The sequence below is a fragment of the Tauraco erythrolophus genome, chromosome 9 (assembly GCF_009769465.1).
Source record: "Tauraco erythrolophus isolate bTauEry1 chromosome 9, bTauEry1.pri, whole genome shotgun sequence".
In the NCBI taxonomy this organism is placed as follows: Eukaryota; Metazoa; Chordata; class Aves; order Musophagiformes; family Musophagidae; genus Tauraco; species Tauraco erythrolophus.
Genome location: NC_141473.1, coordinates 3,303,565 through 3,330,582, shown reverse-complemented (window position 1 = coordinate 3,330,582; position 27,018 = coordinate 3,303,565). Strand labels below are relative to the sequence as shown.

At 39.9% G+C, this 27,018-nt stretch overlaps 1 protein-coding gene across 1 annotated transcript in view; it reads left to right on the top strand.

Annotated features, from left to right (window-relative positions):
* Positions 1 to 27,018, top strand: part of DOCK1 (dedicator of cytokinesis 1) — a 316,175-nt gene that overhangs the window by 31,007 nt on the left and 258,150 nt on the right. The window contains exons 3-18 of the mRNA XM_086616514.1: positions 1,084 to 1,124; positions 4,550 to 4,605; positions 6,133 to 6,229; positions 9,685 to 9,833; positions 12,903 to 13,038; positions 14,220 to 14,377; positions 14,561 to 14,642; positions 15,080 to 15,215; positions 15,561 to 15,633; positions 18,088 to 18,230; positions 20,549 to 20,674; positions 22,047 to 22,171; positions 22,479 to 22,577; positions 23,742 to 23,814; positions 25,567 to 25,670; positions 26,143 to 26,326. Of these exons, the coding sequence (XP_086472640.1) occupies positions 1,084 to 1,124; positions 4,550 to 4,605; positions 6,133 to 6,229; positions 9,685 to 9,833; positions 12,903 to 13,038; positions 14,220 to 14,377; positions 14,561 to 14,642; positions 15,080 to 15,215; positions 15,561 to 15,633; positions 18,088 to 18,230; positions 20,549 to 20,674; positions 22,047 to 22,171; positions 22,479 to 22,577; positions 23,742 to 23,814; positions 25,567 to 25,670; positions 26,143 to 26,326 (1,782 nt within the window). The remainder of the gene's footprint in view (positions 1 to 1,083; positions 1,125 to 4,549; positions 4,606 to 6,132; positions 6,230 to 9,684; positions 9,834 to 12,902; positions 13,039 to 14,219; positions 14,378 to 14,560; positions 14,643 to 15,079; positions 15,216 to 15,560; positions 15,634 to 18,087; positions 18,231 to 20,548; positions 20,675 to 22,046; positions 22,172 to 22,478; positions 22,578 to 23,741; positions 23,815 to 25,566; positions 25,671 to 26,142; positions 26,327 to 27,018) is intronic.

Sequence of the window (27,018 nt, the reverse complement as noted above, 5' to 3'; positions counted from 1 at the left end):
TGCCCTAGTTGTTATCAGGAGTGGGACTGTGTGAGTTTTTTTTCCCACGTCTGCTTTGTGACCTCCCCATCCATCCCTCACCCACGCTGGTCTCTGGAGAGGGGTGCTTTGCTGTACAAACACCCTGTTTGCAGAGGTAGAGGGAGTGGTATTGCTCAGGTTTTCAAAAGCTGTGGAAGGCAGCTCTGGTCACCTGGGGGGTTCCCTGGGGTGCTGAGCAGGACAGAGTGAGTGAGCCATGGCCAGGACAAACTTGAATACAAAATAGCCCCAGTACAAGCATACAAGCGAGCTAGCACTGAACTGGGGGCAATATACACAGGAGATCTCATCTGCTTCCCCTGGCACTGCATCTTCCATGAGGCAGAACAACTGTAGGGTTTTATTTTTGCTTTGGTTATCCAGTGGCTGTGAAGTGGGATGGCTGGAGAAACATGAAAAGCTGTAATGGTTATAGCTTGCAGATGTGTCCTGAACTGGGGGCACAAGAAATGAGAGGGTTTTCCAGGCACGGCCATCTGCCTGGGAGTATGGCACAGGCTGAATTATCATGTGTCAGGGCTGCTGCGGGGTGGGTGTTGGACACCTCGTGCTGAACTGGGTCGTCTTGCTTTTATATGGTGATGTGTGAATCGTAAATCCCCAAATATCCTTGTTTTCTGCTGAGATAACAAACAGCTGATGTGCTTCGGAGAACTCGCATTTGTGGAACTTCAATAGGTTTTCAAGTCAAACTAGTCAAACAGTACATCTTCGTCAAGTTAGTGCTCTTAAGTTGGTTTTATGTTCAATTCCTAATTGAAATGAAATGAATGACAGTTGAACGCATCGTGCACAATGCCATCTTTGTCGTGGAGTCTTCTCCATCAGTTTGATCATCATCACTCTGATTTTTATAGTTTCCAAGAAGGCTTGTTTTAGCCAGGATATTAATTCTGTAGAGAATTTAAATTCAGGTGGAGTGTGCATGTACATGTTGGTGGGGATGAAGTGTGATCGGAAACTGTGTTAAGGTGCTGTTGAGCTGAGCTGTTGGGTGACATCAATGAACTTTTTAATGCTTTTTCCTTTTTTCCCTCCTAGGTTGGTACAGAGGTTATACTCTACGAAAAAAATCCAAGAAGGTAAGTGTTGCCAGAGCGGAGTCCTCATTTTTCTCTTGGACAGAGATGTATTATGGCATTGGGTGTGTTGTTACAACGGAGATCTCGGTATGTGTTATGGTTCTGCGTGGGAGCGGATCACCGTGCGTCCGCTGTGCTCTAATCACTGCTGGTGTGTAGCCTCAACCTGGAGTAAACGTAAATTTTTCAAGTGAACTGAAACTTATTTTAGCCAGGCCTAAAAGCTGAGTTGCAATTTAATTTTTTGCAATTTGAAGGCGTATGTATACGCAGTCACTACAGATGGGTTGACGTGCGTCAGCTTGTTTTCGGCAGTCACTGGTGTACCAGAGCCTCAGTGAAAAGTTCAGAATTGTAGAATAGTTTGGGTTGGAAGGGACCTCAAAGATCATCTAGTTTCAACCCCCCTGCCATGGGCAGGGACACCCTCCACTACACCAGGTTGCCCAAAGCCTCATCCAACCTGGCCTTGAACACTTTCAGGGATGGGGCAGCCACAACTTCTCTGGGCAACCTGTGCCAGTGCCTCACCACCCTCAATGTAAAGAATTTCTTTCTTATATCTAACCTAAATCTGCCCTCTTTCAGTTTAAAGTCATTGCCCCTTGTCCTACCACTACATGCCCTTGTCCAAAGTCCCTCTCCAGCTTTCCAGGAGGCCCACAGAACTTTATGTTCTGGTTGACCTGTTCAGAGGCTGGCACTTTGCTTCACTGTTTGTTAAATAACGTGTTGCTCATAAAACACAATTTCATCTTGCAAAGTGATAGGAAGATGTACGTTGTGATTTTCAGTCGTTCTCTGTGAAGGGGGGTAATTTTGCCTCGTCGTTAGGCTTTGGGTGTGCAGAAAGGGCTGCTGTTTATAGCAGCGTTTCTGAAATAAGAAGGGAACAGCACAAATACAGCTTCTAACAGTGTGTTTTAAGTTTTTTAGCATTTTGCTTTATAGTAGTAATTAACCAGAATTAGATGACTTCTGGTTTTGTTTCTTTTTTCACTTAAACACTAAAAATGCAACGTTTGCCTACAGAGGTGCATTTTGAGTTGTGTCTGCGTGTCTGAAAGCACAGAGCTGTGTGGTTTGTCCCACCCATTTCCTAACCAGCCTTGTTCTATGTTTTTTCTATTCTATTTTGATATTTTCTGTTTTTGGAAATGCACAACGTTTCTTACGAACTATATTTTACAAACATGCCTTGTACAGCTTAAGAAGCAATTATGCATTCTTCTTGACTTAAATGAATTCCATGTGTTGCCACATTTGTCTGGCTGCTGCTAAATGATTAATTTTTATTTTTCTTTTTTTTTACTGGAACCAGAAGACACATTCTCTCTAGTTTCTGTAGCTTTCCAATAATTCTTTTTTTTTTTGCATTCCTGGATGATAAGAAAACTGAACTACTACTACTACCTCAAAGGATGAAGTGACTTGAATTCTTTTTTAATATGAGCTTACACTGTTTTGAAATTATTTCTGTATTTTTGGAATCTCGAAATGATTTTAGAACATTTTTTCAGAAAAGCAGTACTGACCTTTCGTAGTACTGTCTGTTGAAGAGGTTTTTGCCTTTTAGCACTAATGACAGGTTGGTGGTAGAAGACACTATATTATATATAGATTCATAGAATGGTTTGGGTTGGAAGGAACCTCAAAGATCATCCAATTCCAACCCCCCAGCCATGGGCAGGGACACGTGGCACTACACCAGGTTGCTCAAAGCCTCATCCAACCTGGTCTTGAACACTTCCAGGGATGAGGCAGCCACAGCTTCTCTGGGCAACCTGTTCCAGTGCCTCAGCACCCTCAGAGGGAAGAATTTCTTCGTTAGATCTCATCTGAATGTGTCTTCAGTTTAAAGCCATTGTCCCTTGTCCTGTCACTACACGCCCTTGTAAAAAGCCCCTCTCCAGCTTTCTTGCAGCCCCTTTAAGTGCTGGAAGGCTGCGATAAGATCACCGCGGAGCCTTCTCTTCTCCAGGCTGAACAGCCCCAACTCTCTCAACCTGTCTCCATAGCAGAGGTGCTCCAGCCCTCGGATCATCTTTGTGGCCTCCTCTGGACCCACTCCAACAGCTCCGTTCTTCTTATGCTGGGGACCCCAGAGTTGAACGCAGCACTGCAGGGGGGTCTCAGGAGATCAGAGCAGAGGGGCAGAATCCCCTCCCTCACCCTGCTGCCCACGCTGCTTTGGATGCAGCCCAGGACACGGTTGGCTTTCTGAGCTGCCAGCGCACGGTGCTGGCTCATGTTGAGCTTCTCATCCACCAGCACCCCAAGTCCTTTTCCTCAGGGCTGCTCTCAATCCGTTCCGTAGTGTGGCTTGCAGTGCAGGATGTGTGTGTTCCGTGTGTGCATGTGCCTGTTTATTCCGAGGGCTGGAGCACCTCTGCTATGGAGACAGGCTGAGAGAGTTGGGGCTGTTCAGCCTGGAGAAGAGAAGGCTCCGGGGTGATCTTATTGCAGCCTTCCAGTACCTGAAGGGGGCCTACAGGAAAGCTGAGAGGGACTTTTTACAAGGGCGTGTAGTGATAGGACAAGGGGAAACGGCTTTAAATTGAAAGAGGGGAGATTTAGATTAGATCTAAGGAAGAAATTCTTCCCTCTGAGGGTGGTGAGGCACTGGCACAGGTTGCCCAGAGAAGCTGTGGCTGCCCCATCCCTGGAAGTGTTCAAGGCCAGGTTGGATGAGGCTTTGAGCTACCTGGTGTAGTGGAAGGTGTCCCTGCCCATGGCAGGGGGGTTGGAACTGGATGATCTTTGAGGTCCCTTCCAACCCAAACCATTCTGTGATTCTACAATTCACAGCAAGGCGGCCCTGTGTACTGCCCATTCTCATGCAGTGTTTATTTTAACTGGAAACACTGGAGAAAACACTTTGGGAACAGAAGCAGCATCTTATATCAGGGTAACAAAACTTGGTTAGATGTGAGGAAAAGCAGGCGGCAGACCTGGATTGCAGGCAAAATGTCATCTAGGAGTATATCTGTTTAAAATCATCTGTGTCTTATGCTTTGAAAAGCAAGTTTGTTTTAATTTGCATATATATTTAATCACCCAGGGATGTTGGAGAGTCGTGGCAAACTGTGCCTTGAACTGGGGGAGCAAACACCCCTTCACAGGGCCGCTGGGGACAGGACATCACTGCCGTTTTCTTTAGTATTGTGAAGTTAAGTTTAACACCACTGGCTCTGTATTTGCTAAGGTTAAAGTAACTCTTCCTTGAAAGGACATGCCACACGAAATGCAACTGTATATTAAAAAACAAGCAAAGCACCACAACTGTTCTGATGCTTAAGAGGATGTGAATGGCTCTGCAGACCTGGTGATGTCTCTTAGCATATTTTTAGGTTGTGGATAAAATGTTACATGCAGTTGGTTATTTAAAATGGTTTTTATTTAATCCTCTTCCCTGTCTCTCAAAGGGCATATTTCCCGCCTCCTATATACATCTTAAGGAAGCAATAGTTGAAGGCAAAGGGTAAGTTTTATTTGAAAATAATGAAAATCCATTTTCCTATTTGTATCTACATGATTTCAGTATATTATCAGATAACGTACAGTTGTTTCTGGTTAGTTAAGGATCTGATGACAAAAATGTGTGTTTCTCTTAAAATATTTGAAATTGGTAACTCATCTCTAGTTCAAACAGGCCTTTGTCAGCAGTGCTTGAGGCTGATGCTGTCCTTAGCTGCACTGTCATATAGTTGAGCTAAAGCAGAACCTTCTCTATTAATTTGTTTCACAAGAATTAATAATTTACACTTTTTCTTCATAACTTTTATTACTCCCTTATCTAATAATTACCTGGATTAACTTCCTCTACTCACTGCCCCCCACTTTAGTCTTTAGTTGCAGTTTCACTTTTCCCAACTTTTATCTTCCAGCCCTTGAGTCCTATGGCTTCTGCTGGTATATTAAAAGAGGCCTTTGATATGAGATACCTTTCTTTCATACAGATGAAATTTAAGTAATTTCTTAATTTCCTTTTCAGTAAATCTTGTAGGCTGGACTCCTTGCTGAAAGCCATTATCCAGGCATCGCTTTCTGCCTTACTGAGAAGTTATGTCAGACTATTCATTTTGTGATTTTCTTGCTCTCTTTCTTGATATGTGTGACACTAAATAGTTAGGGCTGTTCTTAGTTACTTAACAACTGTTAAAGTTCAGATCTTTATATATCAATTCAGCTTTGCTGGACATGCGTGTAAAAGTTCCTAACATTGATACAAAAGTTTAGTTAAAAACCAGGAAAAAACCTCCAACAAAATCCGGGGGGGGGGGGGAAAAGTGAAGTGAAATTAATAAATAATTAGCCAGGTATGAAATGGAGTGAAACAGGATTAAAATATTTTATTCCTTTGTGCCCGATTTATTTTTATACACTGTTAAATATGTAAATGATAAAACTGCTAATCATGAGATTGCTGCATAATGGCATCTTTCTTGCTGATTACCAAACTGCCTTTAAGTACTCTACTTCTGAAATATTAAAAGATCTAGCTGTTGTTTCTTACTTTCCTGGCACCTAATTTTAAAACAAGTCATACAGAAATTTAATGGTAATGACTAGCATGCCTAATTTTTCTTTGCAAGACCAATATTTTGAAAAACAATTACACATTTAGCATCATGGCACTGCAGGTTGTGCATAACTGGGTTTTGTCTTGGTTGCTTCTTGCAAAATTAGTATCTCAGATGGTAAGGTGAGGTGTGTATCGATATCCTTATCTTGTGAGTAGGGAAATAAGAAGAAGGAGGGGAGGAAAGTGTGAGCTCAGTCCACCAAAGCACCCTTTACGTCGCGTGGCTGTACTGCTATACGTTACTTCTCCTATATTTGATGGTACATTCTTTATTAACTTATAAATGTATAATAAGTGATACTATTTTCAACCCTGTCGTTATAGAATTGTCTTTGGAAATGAGCAGTTCCTTCTTAGAAACGGTTCTGCCATCCTACCCAGTACCTCTACTTAATTCAAACTTTTTTTTTTTTTCCTCTTCAGACAACATGAAACAGTTATACCCAACGAGCTCCCCTTGATTCAGGAGGTTACCACGACGCTGCGGGAATGGTCTATAATATGGCGCCAATTATACGTTGTAAGTATCAACTTAGGAAAACATTTACAACAGGATATGGTTTATGAAAAGAGGGATGCTGTGAGAGGTACAGGGAGAAGGAGGAAGGAGCTGTTCATGAAATGCCACTTCTGTTACGGTTTCTAAAGGCTACTTTTAGTGCTGAAAGGCTATTTAGCATCTTCTGTGTTAAAGGCACGAATCTCAGTAGTGTTTCTTTTGAGTGTTTTCTCAAATACTGTATATTTCTTTTGCAGAATCAGTTAGAGTGTTACCTTGGTCTAGCAGTAATTCGTTGAGCTATTATGACCCATTTTTCAGGGGGTACTATTATACAGAATACACTGGGTTTTAAAGTTGTATACAGATTTGGAAAAGTCTAATGTATAATTGCATTAAAGAAATGGTTTTCAGGGGCGCTTCTTAAGGCTGTCGATCTATGTTATGAAAAAATTGAATATTTGATGTTGAATTTGTGGGTGTAAACTTAAACCTTTGAAAAATCATCAGTGTAGGCCTTTTTACCTCTCAGTATTCTTGTACTTGAAGTTGATTGTTCCCAAATTATCCTGTCCTTAAGTTACAAGCCTGATTATTTTCATATGCTTAAGTTTCAAAGCACATAAGAATATATTCTTAGAAATCTACAGTAATAAGCATTGGCATTCACAGTCTCTCAGATGAGATAATAGAAAAACACAATAGCCAGGAAAGTATTTGTAAGTAAAGTCTAAATAGTGTTCAAATGTGCACTTAAAAATGCAGTTCAGATGTAAAGCAACCACGTGTTGCAGGATGTAAAGCACCCCAGCTCAGGCTTGTCGTGCTCTCCTTGTGTAAGGTCATTGTAACAAAATAATATGAACATGAAAGCCTTATATTTAAAGTAGGGTTCAGTGCAGTCTCTGTTTTTTATAAATGTATCTGAAGTCTTCTATCATGAAAGTGCAAGCTGTGTAATGAAGACACTAACTGGAAATGAAGATGTTTGTGTTGACTAATGTGGTTTTTAATTGCACCAATGAAAATAAAGATTAAAAATGTAATGTGCTGGAAGTGGTGTAGAGTTGTAGTAGGTGAGATGAAGGGTAATGTGTTATATGAAGAGAAACAGATTATGTGTTAAAGAGAGAGCTTTAACATGGTGTGGTACTAGAGAAGCCATGTGTTGAGGAACAAGGAAGAAGTAGCCAGGGAGGAGCAGAATCTGGAGGGGACACTGGGAACAGCTTTGCCCTTGGCTCCACTGCTGTGCTCTGCTGAGGACAGTGAGGATTGCATTTTGACCCTGATGTCTTTTTTTGGGGGGGATTGTCCTGAGTATGAAACGTGATATTGCTTAACGTCAGAGAAATACCACTTGCAGAACTGCACGAGACTTGGTTGAGGTCCATATATAATAAAAAAGGAGGAATAGCGAGGTGCACTGTTACAAGTTTTCATAGCAAGGCTTGCATGTGCTTTCTGCAGCGGTAACTTTTAGGAAACTATAAAATTCTCCTGGTGTGGGAATCACTTGTTCTAACTGTTAATGTTTAACATGTCAGTTGTTGTGCATTTGCCTCCATGAGGACACATGAACAGTGACACAGCACTGCAGTGCTTTGCTAATAATGTTGAATTCATGAGCAGGCAAGGCGTGATGCTACCAATGGCCCCAGTTGAGAAGCAGAAAGGGTTCCAGTCCCTGTTACAGCTTTGCTCTGAGAAGGTAGATCACTTAATGAGTTTGTTTATAGTTTGTATCTCAAGGATATCTGTTAGATTAATTGCATGGGATCAACTGCTAAAAAGAGCATTGGTGCCCTGGGATTGCCTTTTCAAGGGAGATTTGGTTTACTGGAGGGAGCCGGTTTCAAACTGGTCAGTTTGCAGACCAGAGAGATACTCCCTGTCGTCCACATCTTGCATATCAAAAAACATTAAATGACCATGTTTATGCCTTTATTCAGTTTGTAATTTATGTTTGAATGTTAAATAGGTATTCAGTTTTGATTTGCAGATAGCAGGGGACGTGGCATGTTCTTCATCTCACTAGTTTGATTGCCTGCAGCATCGAAAATCGTGAACCTCTTTCCCATTTGGATGTGTCTGTATTTAGCTTCCAGCCATATGTGCCTGTTGTGTCTTTCTGTGCTACATTAAAGAGCTTTTAGTAGTGGGTATTTTCTCCCTGTGAAGGTTCTCATGCTATAATCAAGGCAGCTTTTTGATAATCTGAACAGACTGAAGTCTTTAAGTTTCACAGTTAGATATTTTTCCCCCCTGAGTCTTTGAGTCAGTATATGTTTTTTTCTTGCACCTTCTGTAGTTTTTCATTGTTTTCTACGTATAGCAGAGAATTTTATTTTAATTATTTAATTATTCCAGTTGTTTTCAGTCAAATAAGGCCTGGGTGTAGGCTGAATGAAAGATAGCTGCTTATAACCTGAATAATTCATTGATACAGGGTGTTTAGGAAGACGTGTTCTTCTTAAGAGTGTATTGAACTAATGGCTTAGATTTTGAGGGTTATTAAGACAGTAAGAGAGATCGTGTCTGGGTAAGATCAAAGCATTCATGGCCTCTGTGTTCATCTTTGTCTTGACGTTATCGTTCACAATGGAAATGGAAAGGCCATTGTTCTGCAGCTTCAGTTTTGCATAGTATTATTTTTGCGCTCCGGTTGTTGTGTGTACGCGCCGTCCACAGTTTAAACCAGCGTGTCAGATTCTGGTTTGTGGTTAAAGATTTAGTCTTTTGTCTCTGGATGCGGCTGTGTATGGGCATGCATAGAGAAAATGCTCTGGAAAAGAGTTTTTTTTTCCCCCATTGTAAGTCTGGAAGTCTTATCTTCCTGTGTCCTGGCTCAGCTGAATATTGCCAAGGAAAGTTGGTGTGCACTGCTGTGTGCTATTTAATATCCATAGTTCCAGCCTTCATAAATAATTAAGGTATTTAATTTCCTATAAGGTTTAGCACTTTCCTGTTTTTTTGCTTTCCTTCAGATGTCACCTGTGGGCTCGTAAGGTACGGATGTGCTCGGCTTTGCACACTGAGGAGTTTTAAAGTGTTGTTCTCAAGGTTTAACTAATAGGGGAAAAGGGATTCTGTAACGTGTTGTAGATGGAATATTGCAGAACTTGAGCCTCTAGCTGTCAAAATTCACCGTTTTCAGTCCTGTTCTACTCAGTATAGAGGGTCGTTGAGTAAAGTTACTCTGTAAGCCAAGAAAAGAATGTCTTTCCTTGGAATTGCCTGTCCTGAATATAGTATGATCTGGGTTTTAAGGTAAGATAAACACAAGCATTGACACTTACTTAGATACCTAAAACTGAATGTAAGACTTTGTATTGAGTGCTGTAGAAAGTTAGGCTCTTATTGTAGACTATTACCCTTTTGAATTGGTGTTTTATAATTGCCATTTATTATATGTATATAAAAGATGCTCAGTAGACTTCGAAACTAATTTCTACTCATTTGTTTCTTCCAAACAGCAAGATAACAGAGAAATGTTTCGCAGTGTACGGCACATGATATATGACCTCATCGAGTGGAGATCTCAAATACTTTCTGGGACCCTGCCCCAGGATGAGCTCAAAGAACTGAAAAAGAAAGTGACTGCCAAAATTGATTATGGCAACAGGTTTGTGAGCAATATTTTTCGAGTGTTTGTGCTTAAAAACGAATCGGCCCGTGTAATACACGTTAGCTGTCAATGACTTCTTGCAGGATGCTTTTATTCATGTATTTGTGGAGATGTAATAGTAGTACATTAATAGTCTTGTTATAGCAAGATTAAGAATGAAGTTGATGTGGCATCTTTAAATTATAGCACGAATTATAATATGTAAAGTGGAATCCATATGTAACGCTCCCACTTGCTTGATGATACTATCAATTCGATATTGTTAGGAAGTTGTGATTTTTAAGGTCAATTGAAAAGCGCGAGTATTGCCTCCATTTGGAATATAATTTAAACTCTACTTGCTTCTGCAGCATAAACAGTTGTTGCCTTCTCAACACCAGCAGCTGCGTGTGCCCTGAAGTCACTTAGCTGTACTGGGATGTTGAAGGGTTTGGCTCAAAAGCATAGTTTAGCTCATTGTTCCTCTACTTACATAGTATCCAGCTTGTAGCAGAAGATTAACAGACAGATTTAGTAGAAGAAAGTGTCTATTTAAAGGATGTCTCTCCTATAAAGGACAGAATGGAAATTGTGAAGGAAGTATTTACCAAAAAATAAAACCAAACAACAAGACAGCGGTATAGGTTGCATGCATTAAGTACGTTAGTAATTCAGATGTATAAACTCTTCAGACAGGGGTTTAGATTTAAGCAAAATTTTTTTAAATACAAGTTCTAGATTACAAATTGTCTATACAGATATGACTTCCCGTTTTGATTGAAAATCAGAAATCATATCTTACTCTTCAGTCAGGAAACTATTTGATGCAAGGTTTGAGTACTGAGAGATGATGTTGTAGTACTGCACACCTGGGGACCGAGACAGTTTTCAGCAAGCCAGTCTTTAAATATCTTGTGGTGTAAATAACTCGTCACATTTCAGCTATTTGTGTTTTTATTCCTTAAAGTGCCTGAACAGAAATAGTGCAAATTCGGCAGTTCTTATCAGCAAAAACTGTGATTTAAACAAAAAATAAAAAATAAAAAAAAAATCAGTAACTGCATTCAGTCAGTAATTAGCATTTATAATCCAAGATATGGACTGTTGTACCTCAGTAGGCAATTAACCAGATGTTGTTGATATTATTTCTTTGGCTACTGTATTTTACCATCTGGCTAAGGAGTTGGTTAAAGTTACTCTGAATAACCTCCAGATGCTCAGCATTCACATACAGTGGAACATCTTGTGCTGTGCTTTATATTCATAATGTTCTGATGGACTAATTAAGTGATCAGAACGTTCTCTGTGGAGTAAAGGAGGGAAGTGAATTTGAACTTGGAAGTAAATACTCACAACTGAAAGATACCATATGTTTCTGATGTAGTCATACGTTCACTTTTGTCTAAAATGAGCACGACTGGTTATTTCAGTATCCAGACAGAATGACTTCATTATGCGTTTTATAAATGTTTCCTGATCTAATCATAGCCTCTCTGTACCTGTTTTGTGAGATACTGATTTGTAAATAATTTTTTTTCTATAAATAAAGACAAGTCTAATGAATTTGTATTTTTTTCCTGAAATTGGGTCAGGTGATTTTTGTTGTGAAAACATGTTTCTTGTTCAGTTGCAAAAATTGTAACTGGGACACTTAGGAAAAAATTTTGTGTTTTTTTTTTCTAAGCATCATTTGCAAGATGCAGGATAAAACAAAAATTAAATCATAAGTGTTTTCTTCTGTTTATTTGACATCCTGTTGATGTGTAGTAGGCTGAGTGATTAATCTCTTCTCCGAATTTCTGAGTTCCATTTTCCTCTGCAGAAGGACTCTGCTTTTGTTCATCCAGGGCTGGCGGTTACGATACAAGTGGCCGGCGGGTGTATGTCCTGCTGTGGCTGCTGTCCAGGAAACAGTAGTAGGGAGGAGCAAGATGGTTTTGGCTGCTTTTCTGTTTGGTTTCAATGATGAAACCACTTTTTCGTTAGAAAACTCATGTGGGAGCTTGGTGGTCCAGGGATGCTGAAGAGAGTTTCGTGATGACTAGGTCATCGTTGAATTAATGCAGTGCGATTAATTGGAGGGATTTCTGAATTGACTCTGCTCAAGACTTTGGTTCAAACCTGGGGGTTTCCCTTTTGTCAGGGAAGGGTGAGGAGTGATCCTGTAAGTACATGAAACATCTCTTCGTCTGCCACAGCTCCTGTTCTTTTCGAATAATTGCGGGTTGTGTCCAAATGAGACTTAATCTCAGATAAACCACGAACCTCGGTGTGGCTTATCAGACACTGCAAGTTTGATTTAAGCTCATTGATCAAACATATTTCAAAACCAAAGTTATAGCAGCTCCATCATAAGAGGTGACTACAGAGTTAGAAGAAGAAAATGGGGACCATATGTATTGAAGCAGAGGTGAGGAGGTCAGTCTTAAGGAAGACAGAGAAATGTGGATCAACCCAGGCCTGAATTGTTTGTTTTATCCTTGGTTCTGCTGCCAGCATTGTACTAGCGTGGAATAACATGAAAGGTCTTTCCTATGACTGGATTTATTTATGGCAGAAACCTTCCTCTCTGTAGAAGGTAATGATGGATGTTAACACCTGCTGACAGATGTCTGCCTTCTGCTTTAAATAAAGAGAAATCCACTTATGTCTTCTTGCATCTTGTGAGTTTTTGCTAAAACTGGAATGTACCTGCTTAGGAGGAGAATGTGGAGTGGGACAAAATGAACTGACCAATTTGCATTTAGTGTGATTGTGGTGGTTGCTTGTTGGAACCATCAGATGAATCAGAGGAGGACACAAAGTCTCTTGTAAATTTAGTTCTTAAGAAATTGTTTTCCCAAATGTTCTGCTATTACATTGATATCAGTTCTTTCTATGCTGTGGGAAAACATGCCTTCCAGCCAGAGATGGTTATCTCTGGGGCAGGTGACATGTTAAATTGTTCTATCATGTATCAAATATTTTTTTTTTTCTATCATATGTCACGTGTGCATGACTTGAATGTTGAACACTGGGCAGGTGCTTTTTAAGCATTTATTTAAGCACTGTTAATTCACAAGGATTTTTTGTTGTTGTTTTGTTTAGAATTCTTGATTTAGATCTGGTTGTTAGAGACGAAGATGGCAATATTTTGGACCCAGAGCAGACCAGCACGATTAGCCTTTTCAGAGCACATGAAATAGCTTCCAAGCAAGTTGAAGAGAGGCTACAGGAAGAAAAAGTAAGATATGCTGTGAACTGTAGCTTTTCCCTTTGAAACATAAGCCTGTAAACAAACTAGGTGACTTTTTTTTAGCATTGGTAATGAAGCATTTGGTGTGTTTATGAAGAGTTATCATGCTTAAAGACTTTGTTAGAGCTTGTATGTTCTTACAAAGACGGTTTCTTTTTCATCCTTTAAAGGGCTTAGTAGAATTTATGGTTAAGACCTGTATCAGTAAGCCAACTACATTTGTAGGTTAATAGCAGAGATGCACACATAGCAGGTTTGTATGTTAGGTTGTCACAAGAGTTTATTTTTGAGAATCGAGTAGAATAACGTCCTCTTTATGTTTGTATAATTTCTGTACACCAATCCTGAAAATTTGTGAGTTTGAAATACAGGGAGGAAATTTAAACACATTCTCAGAGTTGAATAGTCAGCTGCTTTGTAATTCAAATCCTTATCTTTAAAAGGAAGAATGTTTCAGTTGTAGGGAGTCCTGCCCGTGTCAGCAGCAGGTAGAGGAGCATGGTATTCCTGAGGAGCAGCTCATGAATATGTTAATGCAACTCAATGAGTTGCTGCATCCTGTTGAGTTGTAACGGGCTGTACACACGTTTGCAGCCCTTACCACCCTGGTGAAAGAGACCCCGGTTAAAACAGGATTTCAACTATCAAATTTTTGCATCCAGAGTTGTTTCTTTGTCCCTGCCTCAGCCAGTTTCCTTTTTGTCCCATGTGCCTGCCTGCCTTCTGCCTAGATAATGTAGTTTGTGGAAAGTTCATGAGAACTAGAGTCTGAGGGGTGGGTAGGCTGTAGAAGTGGCACTGTGTGCTCTCCTGGCTGGCTGGGCATTCTGCACTTGTTAGAAAAAATAGCAGACAAAGCAAAGAACAGACTTTTTTTTTTGTCAAGTATATTTGAGGCTCCATTCGTTTAGCTCTCTTATTTCAAAAGTGAAGACAACTCTCTCTCCCCCAACCCCTTTTCTTGTTTTTCTTTTCTTCTTAACAGCGTGGTACTTCAAGACAGATGCAGAAAATGCAGTGTCTTATAATTCCTGACATAAACAAATCACGGGAGTAGATGCTCAACAGAAAACCCCTCTTCTGTCTGAAAGGTTTTAGGAAAGTTTTACAGCAGTTGAGCATTTGTTAGGTGAAGTTAAACTGAAGTTTCTTCTGTTCTTGAATTACAGTCTCAGAAACAGAATATCGATATCAACAGACAAGCCAAGTTTGCTGCCACTCCTTCATTTGCTTTATTTGTAAATTTAAAAAATGTAGTCTGTAAAATAGGAGAAGACGCCGAAGTCCTGATGTCTCTGTATGATCCACTGGAGTCAAAATTTATCAGGTTGGTGTACTCCTGAGTGTACTCCCTGACCTGTGCTTGCTCGGTTATAGTAGCGAGGTAGCTTTGTTTAGGATAAGTGGGTTGGGTTTAAAATAGTCCTCTGTAAATTCTGAAGTGGATTTTATATGCTTGTGTTAAAGGAAGCCATTTAAACATAAAGTTCTCCAAATACTGTTCTTTCAGTGAAAACTACTTGGTGCGGTGGTCGAGCTGTGGACTCCCCAAAGATATCGACAGGTTGCATAACCTTCGAGCGGTGTTCACCGTAAGTCTGTGGGCTTGGCTCAGCTGGCAGGTTTTATAGCACTCCTTTCATAGCTTGTGAATAACTGAGAAATGGGATGATTGGGATGTGACACTGTGGAGTTACCTCTGCAGATCTTGATCCTGGGGAAGGCTCATGTGAGAGGCTTCTCAGAAGTGGCTACTAAAAATTCTCAACACCTCGCTAAAACCAAAGTTGCTTTTTGAAGTTTTAATTTCCTATAAATTATTTGGCCTCCTAAGCAATTAATTTACATGGAAGTCAAGAGAAGATGTTTAAGTACTGTTACAAAAACTCCTTCACTCTGAGAGCAGTTTGCCCTGGTTCTAGAGGCTGGCACAGCGAAGGCAAAGTCTGAGCAGCAAACCTTGTACTTCCTAAAACAGAACTTGAAATTCAGTTGCTATAAAGTTTTCTAAAGACATCCCCGTTTCTAGGACCTGGGCAGCAAAGACCTGAAAAGAGAGAAAATCAGTTTTGTCTGTCAGATTGTGCGAGTGGGCAGAATGGAGCTGAGGGACAACAACACGAGAAAACTGACGTCTGGGCTGCGGCGACCCTTCGGAGTAGCAGGTAACTTTTTGTGCGCTCCATCTGTCTACATCGTGTTAGATCCTTGTGTAGGAGGTTGGGTGTGTGAAACTCCCGTGGGGCTGTGTAAACCCAGGTCCAGGTTAATCAGACTGGTGGGTGTGTTGTGGAGTTGACTGTAGCTTTCAGGACTGGCATTTAGCTGGAGATGCCAAAGGTTATTTGCAACACGATGTTATTCTGTAGGAAAGTTTTGAAATTGTGCAGTTGGTAGCTCCATCCCTCTGCTGAGTCACCATTGCTTTCAGTCCTCCAGGGTATTTCCTCAGCACTCGTCTTCCCATGTTGATCACTTAATTAAGTACACTTCTTTTTTTTTTATTGCAGTAATGGATGTTACAGACATAATTAACGGAAAAGTTGACGATGAGGACAAACAGCACTTCATACCATTTCAACCGTAAGTAGGGGATAGCTTAAAGAATAAGCAGAAGTGAAAGAATTAAGATTTTTACTCATTTAAAAACAAGTACATTTAAACTTCTGATTGGAAGAAATGTTCTGTAGATATTCTGAAGTAAATTTATCTGTGTGGTATTTTTATCTTGAGTAGTACTTACCTAATATTTCTTCTTGATAATTTCTTGTTAGTTATAGTGGTGATAGCCCCAGAAACTTTTATATTTTTTTTTTTAAGTCTTGAGTGTAAGGTATATATTTGTAGTTTTGCAGTTGTTATCTTTTTGTTTAAAGATGTCAGGATGATAACATGTAAGAGGTGAAATGCTTAAAATAAGTGCATTGCTGGTTTAGCTCTGCCTGAGATTAATAAAGACCAGCAGTGTTACCATCATCTACTGCAGGTGACTTTTGTGAAATTAGTAAACAATAACATTTCTCTTTTTCTTGGTAGCAGATGTAATTTCATAGTAGGGGCTGCAGTAATTGGAGTACAAACAAAAGTTGAGCATTTCAAAGATGGCTTGATAGACCTCCTGCTATATCTGTTCATAATTCAACTTGGTCATCTGAGACTTTTACCAGAAACCTTAGATATTTTGGCTGGATGATAAGGGAGAGGATGTGTCCAGTGCTGCGTGTACCTGTTATAGCTGGTTCACGGAATGAAGGAGACCAGTCTGCTACGTGGACATGGTCTTGCTCTTAGTCATCTGAAACTGCAGATGTTTCCACGCTGACTCTAAGGTTGCTGACGTGGACTTTGACAGACACTATTTTACAATAATTAAATTAGCTAACAGCAAATGTGGAGTTGGTGTCCTTGAAAACGTGGACATATGTGAATTTAACATAGTATCAAAGATGAGTTTTGACTCCAAGCCACAAAATCATGTTAAGAAATACAGGTTTAATAGCCTGAATTTTTGTGAATATATAGATATGTGCAGAGAAAGTACTTTTAGAAGTAAAAGCTTATTAAAGAGAATGTGTGATAAGTACTCTGTTCTGTTAGTATTTTTTTTATTCCATGAAATGGAGAAAGGTAGAAGGAATAAGTCAAATGTGCCTAAAATATGAGTGCTTAGTTTTCCCATAGTGTGAAATGTTAGACTGCCATCTGTTCAAAAGGCAAAACATAGTTATGTGGGCTAAATTCCTTGATTAATTTACTCATGGATTTTCAGAGAGTTTTTAATAATATTAAAAAAAAAAGCTTGATATAATGTGGTCTCAAATTAACTTTGGTTTGGAAAATAGGCTTAGTTCAGGAAGCCCTGGTGGTGTGAAGATGTGGGGCTGTCGAGAGGACCGCAGGGTGTGCAGGTGCTGTAGGCAGCCGAGCGGCTGTCAGCAGGGTTGCTGGGGTGGTGTAGGGGCTGTTCATCTGAAAATCAGAAGTCCAGTTCCATTTTTCAAGGAAAACAGGGGTTTTTAGAGAAGGGCGCATTCATGATACGTTTTTTGTGTGGCAAACAATAGCAAGCTTATTTTTTAGCGAGTGGAAGTATGCAATAGAAGTGAATCTTTGTGTATCAAAGTGGCTGCTAATGGAACATCTAGTTTTCTGCACTGTTAACACAGATTTTTTTTTTATATATAAATCAAGTTTTTGAAAAGATATACAGTGTGATTTTTTTTCCCTGCTCTAAATTAAGCATTCTTCTGAAAAAGTATATTCCAAAGAATATGAATAATACGAAAACACACAATGAATACTGGTGTCATTATTTCCAGTGTAGACTGAGACTGTATATATGAGCCACATTTTTTCTTCCCATTCCATGCTTTGCTTCTGTTGTTCCACATGCAGTTCTGTTTTCATATCTCTGTTTGTTTGTATTCATTCACTGGCCACCAACACAATGGCTGTCAAAAGCACTTGGCGAGATTACTGAAATGACACTTAATGCTGCTGTTTATTTATAGTTTCCATCTTTTCTTTTTTTCATCAAGTTTAACAGAGCATTCGAATTATCTGCTTTTCTTCTCCTGTGCCATTTCTGTGAGATTTACGGGCGCTTTTCCTTCAGAAGCTGTGCACTGCTGCTGAACCCATAGAATGGCAGAAGTGACCCGGAGGTGGTGCAGGGCCAGCCTGCTATATAGATATTAAAGGGAAAACTACCTGTATAGGTTTTCACTGCTTAAGAGGGGGTTCTCAGGTGGGAGAGATCCTTCCTGTCCTCACGGAGCGTTCCTGTGCGTGCATGTCCCTGAAGGGAGAAGTCACGACGCAAACGTGCTGTACTCCTCCGCGGTAGATCAGCGTTCTTCTGATTAATGATCTTCCTCTGTCTTTCTTGTCGCCTTTCCTGTCCTTTGTCTTGCGTTGACTAATAAATACTCTTTGTCACGACTATGATATGATCTTGTGTGTTCCCTTGTTACTGTGACTTCTGGTTTTCTGTGACCCTTTTGTTTCCTGGTGTTGGTCGTCATGTGCATCCTCCAGGCTAGCGTTGGATGACGCCATTCGACACAAGCAGCTGAACATATCATCCCGTTTTTCACCCAGGGTGGCAGGGGAGAATGATTTCCTTCAGACTGTTATAAACAAAGTGATTGCTGCTAAAGAAGTTAACCACAAGGGTCAGGGTACGTACTCTTCTTTCTATACACCGCTGTACCTAAAACTGCTCACTGCTTGATTTGCAACGTGTGATCGTTTTAATTTTGAAATCAAGGCTGCATAATATTATCTTCACTTGCTCACTGCTGTTTGCTAGCAGAAAATGTGTTTGCACAGTTTTTTCCCCCATCTTCCACATCCTTCAGGGCTCGTTCTGCTCTTCCCCCCCTGCCCCGCAGCGTTAACTCTACAGGTTGTCCCTTCACTGCATTGTCCATCGCTTGGACATCTTTCTGTACTGGAAACAAGGACTCAAGGAGTTGTCTCTTGTGTCCTTGAGCTGTGGACTTTGGCCTCCTCATGTTGAAAGAAGAGATGTTCTCTTCTTTCCCTTCGCCTTATTTTTTCCCCTTGGCATCTGTGCTCGCAGCACTTGGCTCCCTCTCAAGAAGACCAGGGCACTGCCCCTGCCAGCACCGCACCTGCCCGGGCTCGGAGGTGGTAAGGACGGAGCTGGAGCAAGGCAACCCCGCTGGTACCTCGTCTGATGAGCTGCTCGTGTCATCTTCATCATTCAGTGTGCTGCTGACACGAAACGGAGTTAGCTTCCAAAGTCGGGGTGGTTTGGGGGTTTTTTATGTGTCTGTGTATACAGCACTTCCTGATGGTAGTGTGTCTGCCAGTTAAAAAGGGAATTGTGTGATGGCTCAGTTGTTACTGTCCTGGCTTCAATATTTTCTTGGGAGTCTGGATTAATGTGGCATTAACGCAGGCCAACGCAGAATTTCCACGGAACGCTGTGTATGGGAATATCTGTGTCACTTCTAGGGGGTATCTGAACAATAGACCTGTGGAAAATCATATATCCTTTTTGCTGCTTTTTTTACTAATTAATAGCAAACAAAAATCTAAATAACTTAAAAAAATTATGCATAAGCTAAAGAGAAAAACTTAGATCTGCTTTTCCCCTGTTTTCACCTGCGGCCAGTGTGTATTGGAAAAGAGGAAACTTTCCAACTTTTTGATGCATTTTAGATTCTGTCCCTAAGAAAGATGCCCGAGCAAACAGAAAAGGATTAAGGATTGTTGCTTAGCCAGTCTGTGTAGATGCAGTTACTGTTTAATGAAGCAGCAGCTGTTAGAACCATCTCTGGCAAGGAGGCAGCATATAGCCTTTTACAAGAGATTTTAATAGAAAAGAAAGCGAGCTGCCAAATACGTACAAAATGAATGCATAGTTAATTGTGTGTGTAACGGGATAACCCACAATTTGGTTTATAGATGAGTATTTTTTGGTGTATTTTTCGTAGATTTTAATTTGAGGATTTTCTTCTGCAAATTGCCGCTGTGATTATTTCACACTTAAACTTGATTGCCAGTCACTGTACCAAGTTTAAGACTTCTTCGAGGTTTCCCCCACACACTTTGCTATCTCTTTTTCCCATAACAAATGTGCCTGATGGGAGCTGGCAAGCAGCAGCTTTTCAGTGGCGGCTTCTGCTGCTGAAGAGAAAAATGTCAACTGCGTAAAGCTGATGCTGTAGATTTCTTTGTGCTCAGTGCAGCAAAAACAGCTTATGGGGGTGGTGGTGATGAATCAATTCAGGGTCCGTATCCGCTGTTGGTGCTGTCTTGGTTGGCATCTGGATGTTGGTCCGTTGTAATACTAAAGTTTTTCTGTTCAAATCAGTGTTGCCACTTCTTCCTGTGGAAGGTAAGCATTTCATTAGAAAGAACTTGTGAGAGTTCAAAGGATGGATACAAGCTCGAGGCAGTTCTGCTAATGGCTTAATAACTATGTTTCCATGAGACCCTTTGTGGAAGACTCTGGTGATAAGAGAAGTGTAGTTCTGCGAGGAGGAGGGATGTATATTAGTTGTATTGAAATTTTTAGGCTGTGAATAATCAAATTTTTGGCTTTAGTAAGCCCGTGTAAGGGAGGCTACATACATCTAGTTTTGAACACCTGCCTAACTCCTCCCTACCAAAACGCCTGCTGGATGGTATTACCGCAAACTGCGCATCCTTGTTTTGCACAGATTTCCTGTTTTGCAGGTTTTTTATTAGCCATTTAGTTTCCAGGTGAGGATTTTGTGCAGTTTTCCAGAAAGTCTGATATAATCACCCATGCTTACGTGTGCTGTACTCATGTTTCTGCTTGACATGATGGGGTTTCTTTGAACGTTTCAAAATACTTCGTAAAGCGTACGTTTTGTAAATGAAGAGTTCTTACATTTTTAGATGTTTAATGTATGCTCTCACATTTTTAGAATGTGTAAATTGAAATCTTTAGTAACTAGAAAAAAACCCCACCAGTTTAACAACTGTGTTTTTTACACAACAGGTTTGTGGGTGACTTTGAAACTTCTTCCAGGAGATATTCACCAGATTAGGAAAGAGTTTCCACACTTAGTGGATAGGTCGACAGCCGTGGCTCGGAAAATGGGGTTTCCTGAGATTATTATGCCTGGTAAGCCATTGTGTGAATTAATGCTGCTTTGTTATACTTTAACGTCCTTTAATTATCTGTATGTATGGAAGCTTTGAGGGGAAAAAAAGATGAGTTTGAGGTAAGGCATACAATAGAAGTAATGGATCATCAAAGGATTTCGTCTCATTTAAAATAAACATAAAATACTTTGGTAATACCTACCACATATGCTGCATCAATAAATAAAACTAACAACCCCCCAAAAAAGACATGATATCACAGTGACAGTGGAAATTCTTCTCTTTTTCCAGTGAAGAAAAATATATATGAAGTACACGCTTCCTTCATATTATCTCCCTAGAAAGGGCATATGTGAAACTTTTATCTCCTGTGTTGAATCCAAACCAGAAAGATTTTCTAGAGGACAGGCTTCATTTAGACAGATGCAAATCTCTTAGGATTTATACTGGATTTGGATAATGTATTTGAAAGCAAGCCATATTGTCTTTTTTTTTTAATGCGTGTATTCTGTGGATGTTCAGTTCTGGCATTTACAAACAAACCTTCTAAAAACACGGTGCTTCTCAAAATAAAAAGTGCCATAAGCAACAGACTACCAAAAAACCCCTAAGCCCTGGAGGATCCATTAGATATTTTCAAAACCCTTCCCAGTCCCAGCTCTCCCTGTGGTTGCTGACTGTTTGTCAGATGTTTTACTGTATACCCAGTATGGTGTGAGTGCCTCTGCTTGTTCCAATTGTATGTTGGCACATAAACCATCTGCCTCATGAAATTATTGAAAATCCTCTGTTTCCTCAGTTCATTTTCAAAATTTCAATTGAATTGGGGTGCAATTGAAGAGCATTTTAAGACTTAAAGCTAAATACAACCGTCTCCTGCAATCCCTCAAGCCAGCAAAAATTTCAAACCACTTCCCAATGTAACAAGTTGAAGAGACCTCTGTAGGCTGTTAGTTTATCCCATGTATAGTTATTTTGGAATTTAAAAAGATTTAATGACTGTGTTGAAACTCATCCTTTCAAATTAATAATAAAAGAAATTGTATTAAAAAAAGAAGTGGAACTGAGTGATATGGTACATACTCCTTAATGATGATGTGGTATTCTTTCAGTCCAGAAATAACGTGCGATTTCCCTGTTTGTTAGATTTATGAGTTGATAATTCAGACTTTAGAAGTCTTAGCACAATTTTAGCTGAACAGCTGTTTTCAGTACTACTGGTTTGGAATGTGCAAGATACTGTGGCTCTTAAATGCTTTGCCATATACCTCTATGATTGCTGTTAGTAAAAAAATGTGTGGGTCATTGTTTCTGTGCCTCATTGGTTTCATAAATCAGTAGAGATACTGGGAAAAATCACCGAGAGCTTTGAGCTTTGCTTTTTCTTTTAGGTGATGTTCGTAATGACATCTATGTAACGTTGGTTCAGGGAGACTTTGACAAAGGCAGTAAAACAACAGCAAAGAATGTGGAAGTTACAGTATCTGTTTATGATGAAGATGGCAAAAGATTAGAGGTATTAAACATCTGTTTGATTTTTTTTTTTTATTTTAGTACGTATCTGTTTAAACCTTTTCAACATATTTGTCAACTTCAGTCACTATTTTTATTTACAACAAAATCTTCTTGTTTGTCATAACTAAATACATCTTGTCCTATCAGTGTGTGCACTGTGATACGAATTTCGTGAGGAGCTCTGAGCGTGAGCCATTCTGTCTTATGTTGACCTACTTCACTATTTTTTTTTGTTGTTTGTTTATTTGAATGAAAAAGTGGAGTTGAAGATAGACATAAACATTTTCTCTTTTGTTTGTATTTTCAAGAGTGTTATTTTTCCTGGCGCTGGTGATGAAGCCATCTCAGAGTACAAGTCAGTAATATATTACCAAGTAAAGCAGCCTCGCTGGTTTGAGACTGTGAAGGTATCTGAACTGTTAAAATAACTTGCTTTGCGTGGGTTAATATGTGATTAAGCCTTGAGAAACAAAACTAGAAAAATTCAATGCTTGTGATTATGCTTAACAGGACAAAAGGAATAGCTCAACTAAGGAAGGCTTTCAGAGACTGCTGCAAAATAGATTTGACTTACTGCATAATGCATTTTATTTCACTCTTTGGGTCAAGACAACTGTTAGAGTGACACTCCAACATCTGTTTAGGAATGGTTTGCTCTATTTCCATGAAGCTGACCTAGAGAAGCAGGATATTAAGGTTAAAACATAATTACCACAGTGTTGAACTCATCAGTGTTTTGGGATCTGGCTGATTGTGCTTTAAGCTTGCTGAATTTGCTTGGGTAATAATATTTTAGCTTCAATGCCAAGTTTAATATTAACAGAGGAGGCTAGTGTTAGCTGTATAAAATATATTTTGTCTAGCTGTAGTCAGTGGGAGTATTGTATGTGTACTGAGAAGGGACTTACAGTTACTCCCTACATCATTATTTGAAGTCCAGAGGTGCTGTTGCATCTGTAGCTGGAAAGTGGCTGCTAGGGAATGGCAGAAACCTAGATGTGGTGTTGGGAAGCGGTGAACAGCACAGAGCCTGAATGTGCGTGTGATTAAGAAAATAAGATGCTGTAGCAGAAGTAACAGGGGAGAAAGGCATTGGTTGCATCTCTGCACATTGGTTACGTGTGGATCAGAGACACACTAAGAGTATCTGTAGCACAAGTGTTGCATAGATAATGGATATGTTAAGAATTTTTGCTTTGCTGCTGTTGATAACCAAGTTGACCTCTACCAGTCAAACGCAAGAGGGACTCATTCCTGACCTGGGGGGAGTGGTAGGGCAGGCTTTGAGCTTACAGCCCAGCATCTGAAGTTGCAAGTCTTGTTGGGTAACTTAAAAGGCTTGCTTCGTTCGTTCCCTCTTTCTTGGCGCAAGAATTGGCGATTTTCCTGGGGAATCTATGACCTTTCAAGTTGTTCTATGGCCAAATGAAGCTGGTACTTAACATTAATCTCTTTGAAGGAGCCAAGCATATTGTTGAAAGATGTCTAGGTGAGATTTGGTAGTGGTTGATGATGTCTGAAGATACTGCACTGACTGTTTCCTTTCTCGTCCTCTTTCCCAATACGCGAAGGTCGCAATCCCCATCGAAGATGTGAACCGCAGTCATTTAAGGTTCACGTTCCGTCATAGATCATCACAGGACTGTGAGTAATTCAGCCTTTTCATTATGGTTCTTGTCAGTGTCTGGTGCCAAAATCTGCTGAAACAGGCATCGTGTTCCTAATCTGTAATTGACTATTATAATCGCCTTTAGTGTGGCAATAAGTTTTTTTGCCTGCCTGCTTTATGTTTGCATCTCAGCTTCTTTTTCCCTTTACATATTCCTCACTCTTACCTATTGACATCAAGTTTTGCCTTTCCTGCCCAGTTATTTCTCCTAGTCAAATGAAAGAGCTAGGGAATAAAGCTTTCAGTTAGCAACTGAAAGGGTTGTGGTATTGTAGATCTCAGAGATGGGTGGGTAGGGAGTTGTGAAGATATTTAACAACCACATGTGTAAAATGGAAATGTGAAAGAGTTTACAGGGGGCTGAGCATCAGTAATTGAAGACTTGCAGATTAAGAAACTTGGATTCTGCTTCTGGTTCTCTGACCTGTGGTTTGATTTGAAGTAATTTTGGTCTAAAAGATATGTGAGAGCTTGTGATTTTCCTTGGCTTTCTCGTAATGTTGCTGGCAGCTGAGATGCTTTGAGCTGCTGAGGGTCAGTCGAGACAGCTAGACATCTTCACTCTGTCGACAGTTGTTCTGCAGTAAAGTTTGGGGATTTGCCTTTGGTTGTGACGTTCATTCCGTACAGTGATTACACGGGCTGGCTTGCTTGATAGGAAAGCCTTTTGAAAATTGCAGGAAAACTTTTCTGCTGTAGAAAAAGTTCGTAGACAAAAGCATTCGTCAGGTGGTGTCTACTGGATGCATTTTAAGATGTGTAATACTCTTGATCTGTCCTTATCTGTGTAGCGTGTGGTACCTTACCCCACAGCGGGTATTTAATTGAAGCTGTATATTTTGCAAAATGATCATTAATAAAAGATTTACTTTATTTTCATCAGCAAGTATCATTCTCCAAACTATGTGCAGAAGATTAGCGTCATTAGTGTTAAAATTATGATTGTGCACTACAAATTACTAGAGTCAGAAATATTTTTATGATGATTCAAAAATGTAAGTTGGCCATGGTTTAAATATGAATTGGAGACTCTGCCTTAGGGCTGCAGGGCTTTCTCATAGGCTGCTTGGGCTATCTTAAGTTGATGGCACTTTCCTTCTGGTTCTGCTTCTTTACTTACTTTGTTTTCTATTTGTCCTATTGCTTTGTTTTTACTTAACTTTTGATGGTAGATTTTGCACAATGAGAGCAACTGAATGTGTTTTCTAGCTTACATTAGTTGTAGTGGGTCAGCTTTCAGAAACTTAGGCATGTCATCTATAGGTATGGTTCCAGTTTCTGATTTAGTTCAGAATCAGAGGAATATTCCCTCCATAAATGATAGAGCCCTGATGAGATCCTCAGTGCTGCTGTTCAAATCATTATTCTAGGTACCAAGCACTGCCATTCTCCTAACTCCAAAAAAACTTGAATGTTATAAATGCACCGGATTTCTGTTTTGTTTTTAAAAAGCTGCCTTAGTTCAGCTTTCTAAATGAACACACAGAATATAGAAATACCAAGCATCTAGGTACTGTTGCTGTGGTCAGATTCTTAAGCGTTTGTTTGTCATATTTTTGGTTCTATCTTGAGTTCAGAAGACTCTCCCAGTTTCTTGTACCTGTTCTTCAACTGAGTATCTTTACTGTGGTCCTTTATTTATAGGTTATCCATGTTTTTGAGATTAAGTGGACTGTCTGTACTAGTATCAAATGCTTAATTATACTTTTTTGTTTGTTTTGTAACAGCCAAAGATAAATCTGAGAAAATATTTGCCCTAGCGTTTGTGAAGCTCATGAGATACGATGGAACAACTTTAAGAGATGGAGAACACGACCTTATAGTTTACAAGGTAGAATTTTGAGATACTTTAGTCTTTCCACAGTAACTAACTTACAGTCAGTGTGAGTACTACTGACTTGTAGTGAATTATTGTTACAGAATTGCACAGAAAAATGTTATAGACTATTCTGTTAGATCAAACAACTAAATAGTAAGTACTGTGCAACTTGCATATTTGACAGATTGATTATTAAACCTGGAGTGTGTTTTAGTGGGCATGTTTTAATTTTTGAGGTGCTTGTTAGAGTTTTACGTGTATTTTCATGACAGGGAAAAGTTCCTTCATTAGCCTTTTAGATATGACATCTTGGCTCTAATCTGTAGGCAGGTTAGTCCTAAGTTACTGTTGTTAAAGACCAGTTGGATAGCTCTGTTTCTGGAGCAAACCTAAAAAAATCCAGTGTCAATGTCAAAGTTTTATGATTATCAAGACTTTTTAGTAGATAATTGAAAATGTTTTCATATATAAAACACTACCGTAGGCAGAAGCAAAGAAGCTGGAGGATGCCTCGACATATTTAAGTCTACCATCCACTAAAATAGAATTGGAGGAGAAGGGACACTCTGCAACAGGGAAGAGCATGCAGAACCTTGGAAGCTGCACCATCAGCAAAGACTCTTTCCAGATTTCCACTCTAGTTTGTTCAACAAAACTTACCCAGAACGGTAAGTTCATAGAACTGCTGGAGCTTCTCCTCCTTGCCGTTGGAGTGGGATTGTGTGCGCTGACTTTCCTGCCTTCTCCATCCCTTTTCCCTTTTGAATGAATGATGGGTTATTTGCCATGCAGTTTTGGATTAAATTGTCTGGATGCAGCGGCAGCATCTACGGAATGTGTGTGCTGTCCAGGCTTTTCTCTGCCCATGGGCTTTGTTTTGCTTTAGGAGGAGTACCTGTCCCTAAGAAAACGGAAGAATGCAAATTAAATGGAAGTGGGAATATTATTTGCCATGTAGCTGGGACTTGTATACTGAAAACAGGCTCTGTGGCATTTTACTTCTCTGTATGAATAATAGCGCTGAGGAAGAGAATGAGTTTTCTTTCAAGAGTAGATATTATCATGGCTTTGCTCCCAAATGAGCTCTTTTAGGTTATTTCCAAGGTGTAATATCCGTGTCTTATGGCTGAAGAAAGCTCTGTTGTCTTGTGTTGGGCAGGAGTGTGAGCATGAGAATGCGTTGCATGGTGGTGACTCTTACGTTCACACATCCTCACATGAACACACAGTAAGAGGGATGGAGTTGGCATATTTTTTCCTTTTAAAACTTGCTTTACATACATCTTTCATGTGTATTTGTCAGCTGGCTGACCGCATCCAAAGGCTGTGGAAAGTAGAGCTGATGACAGCCACCAAAGCA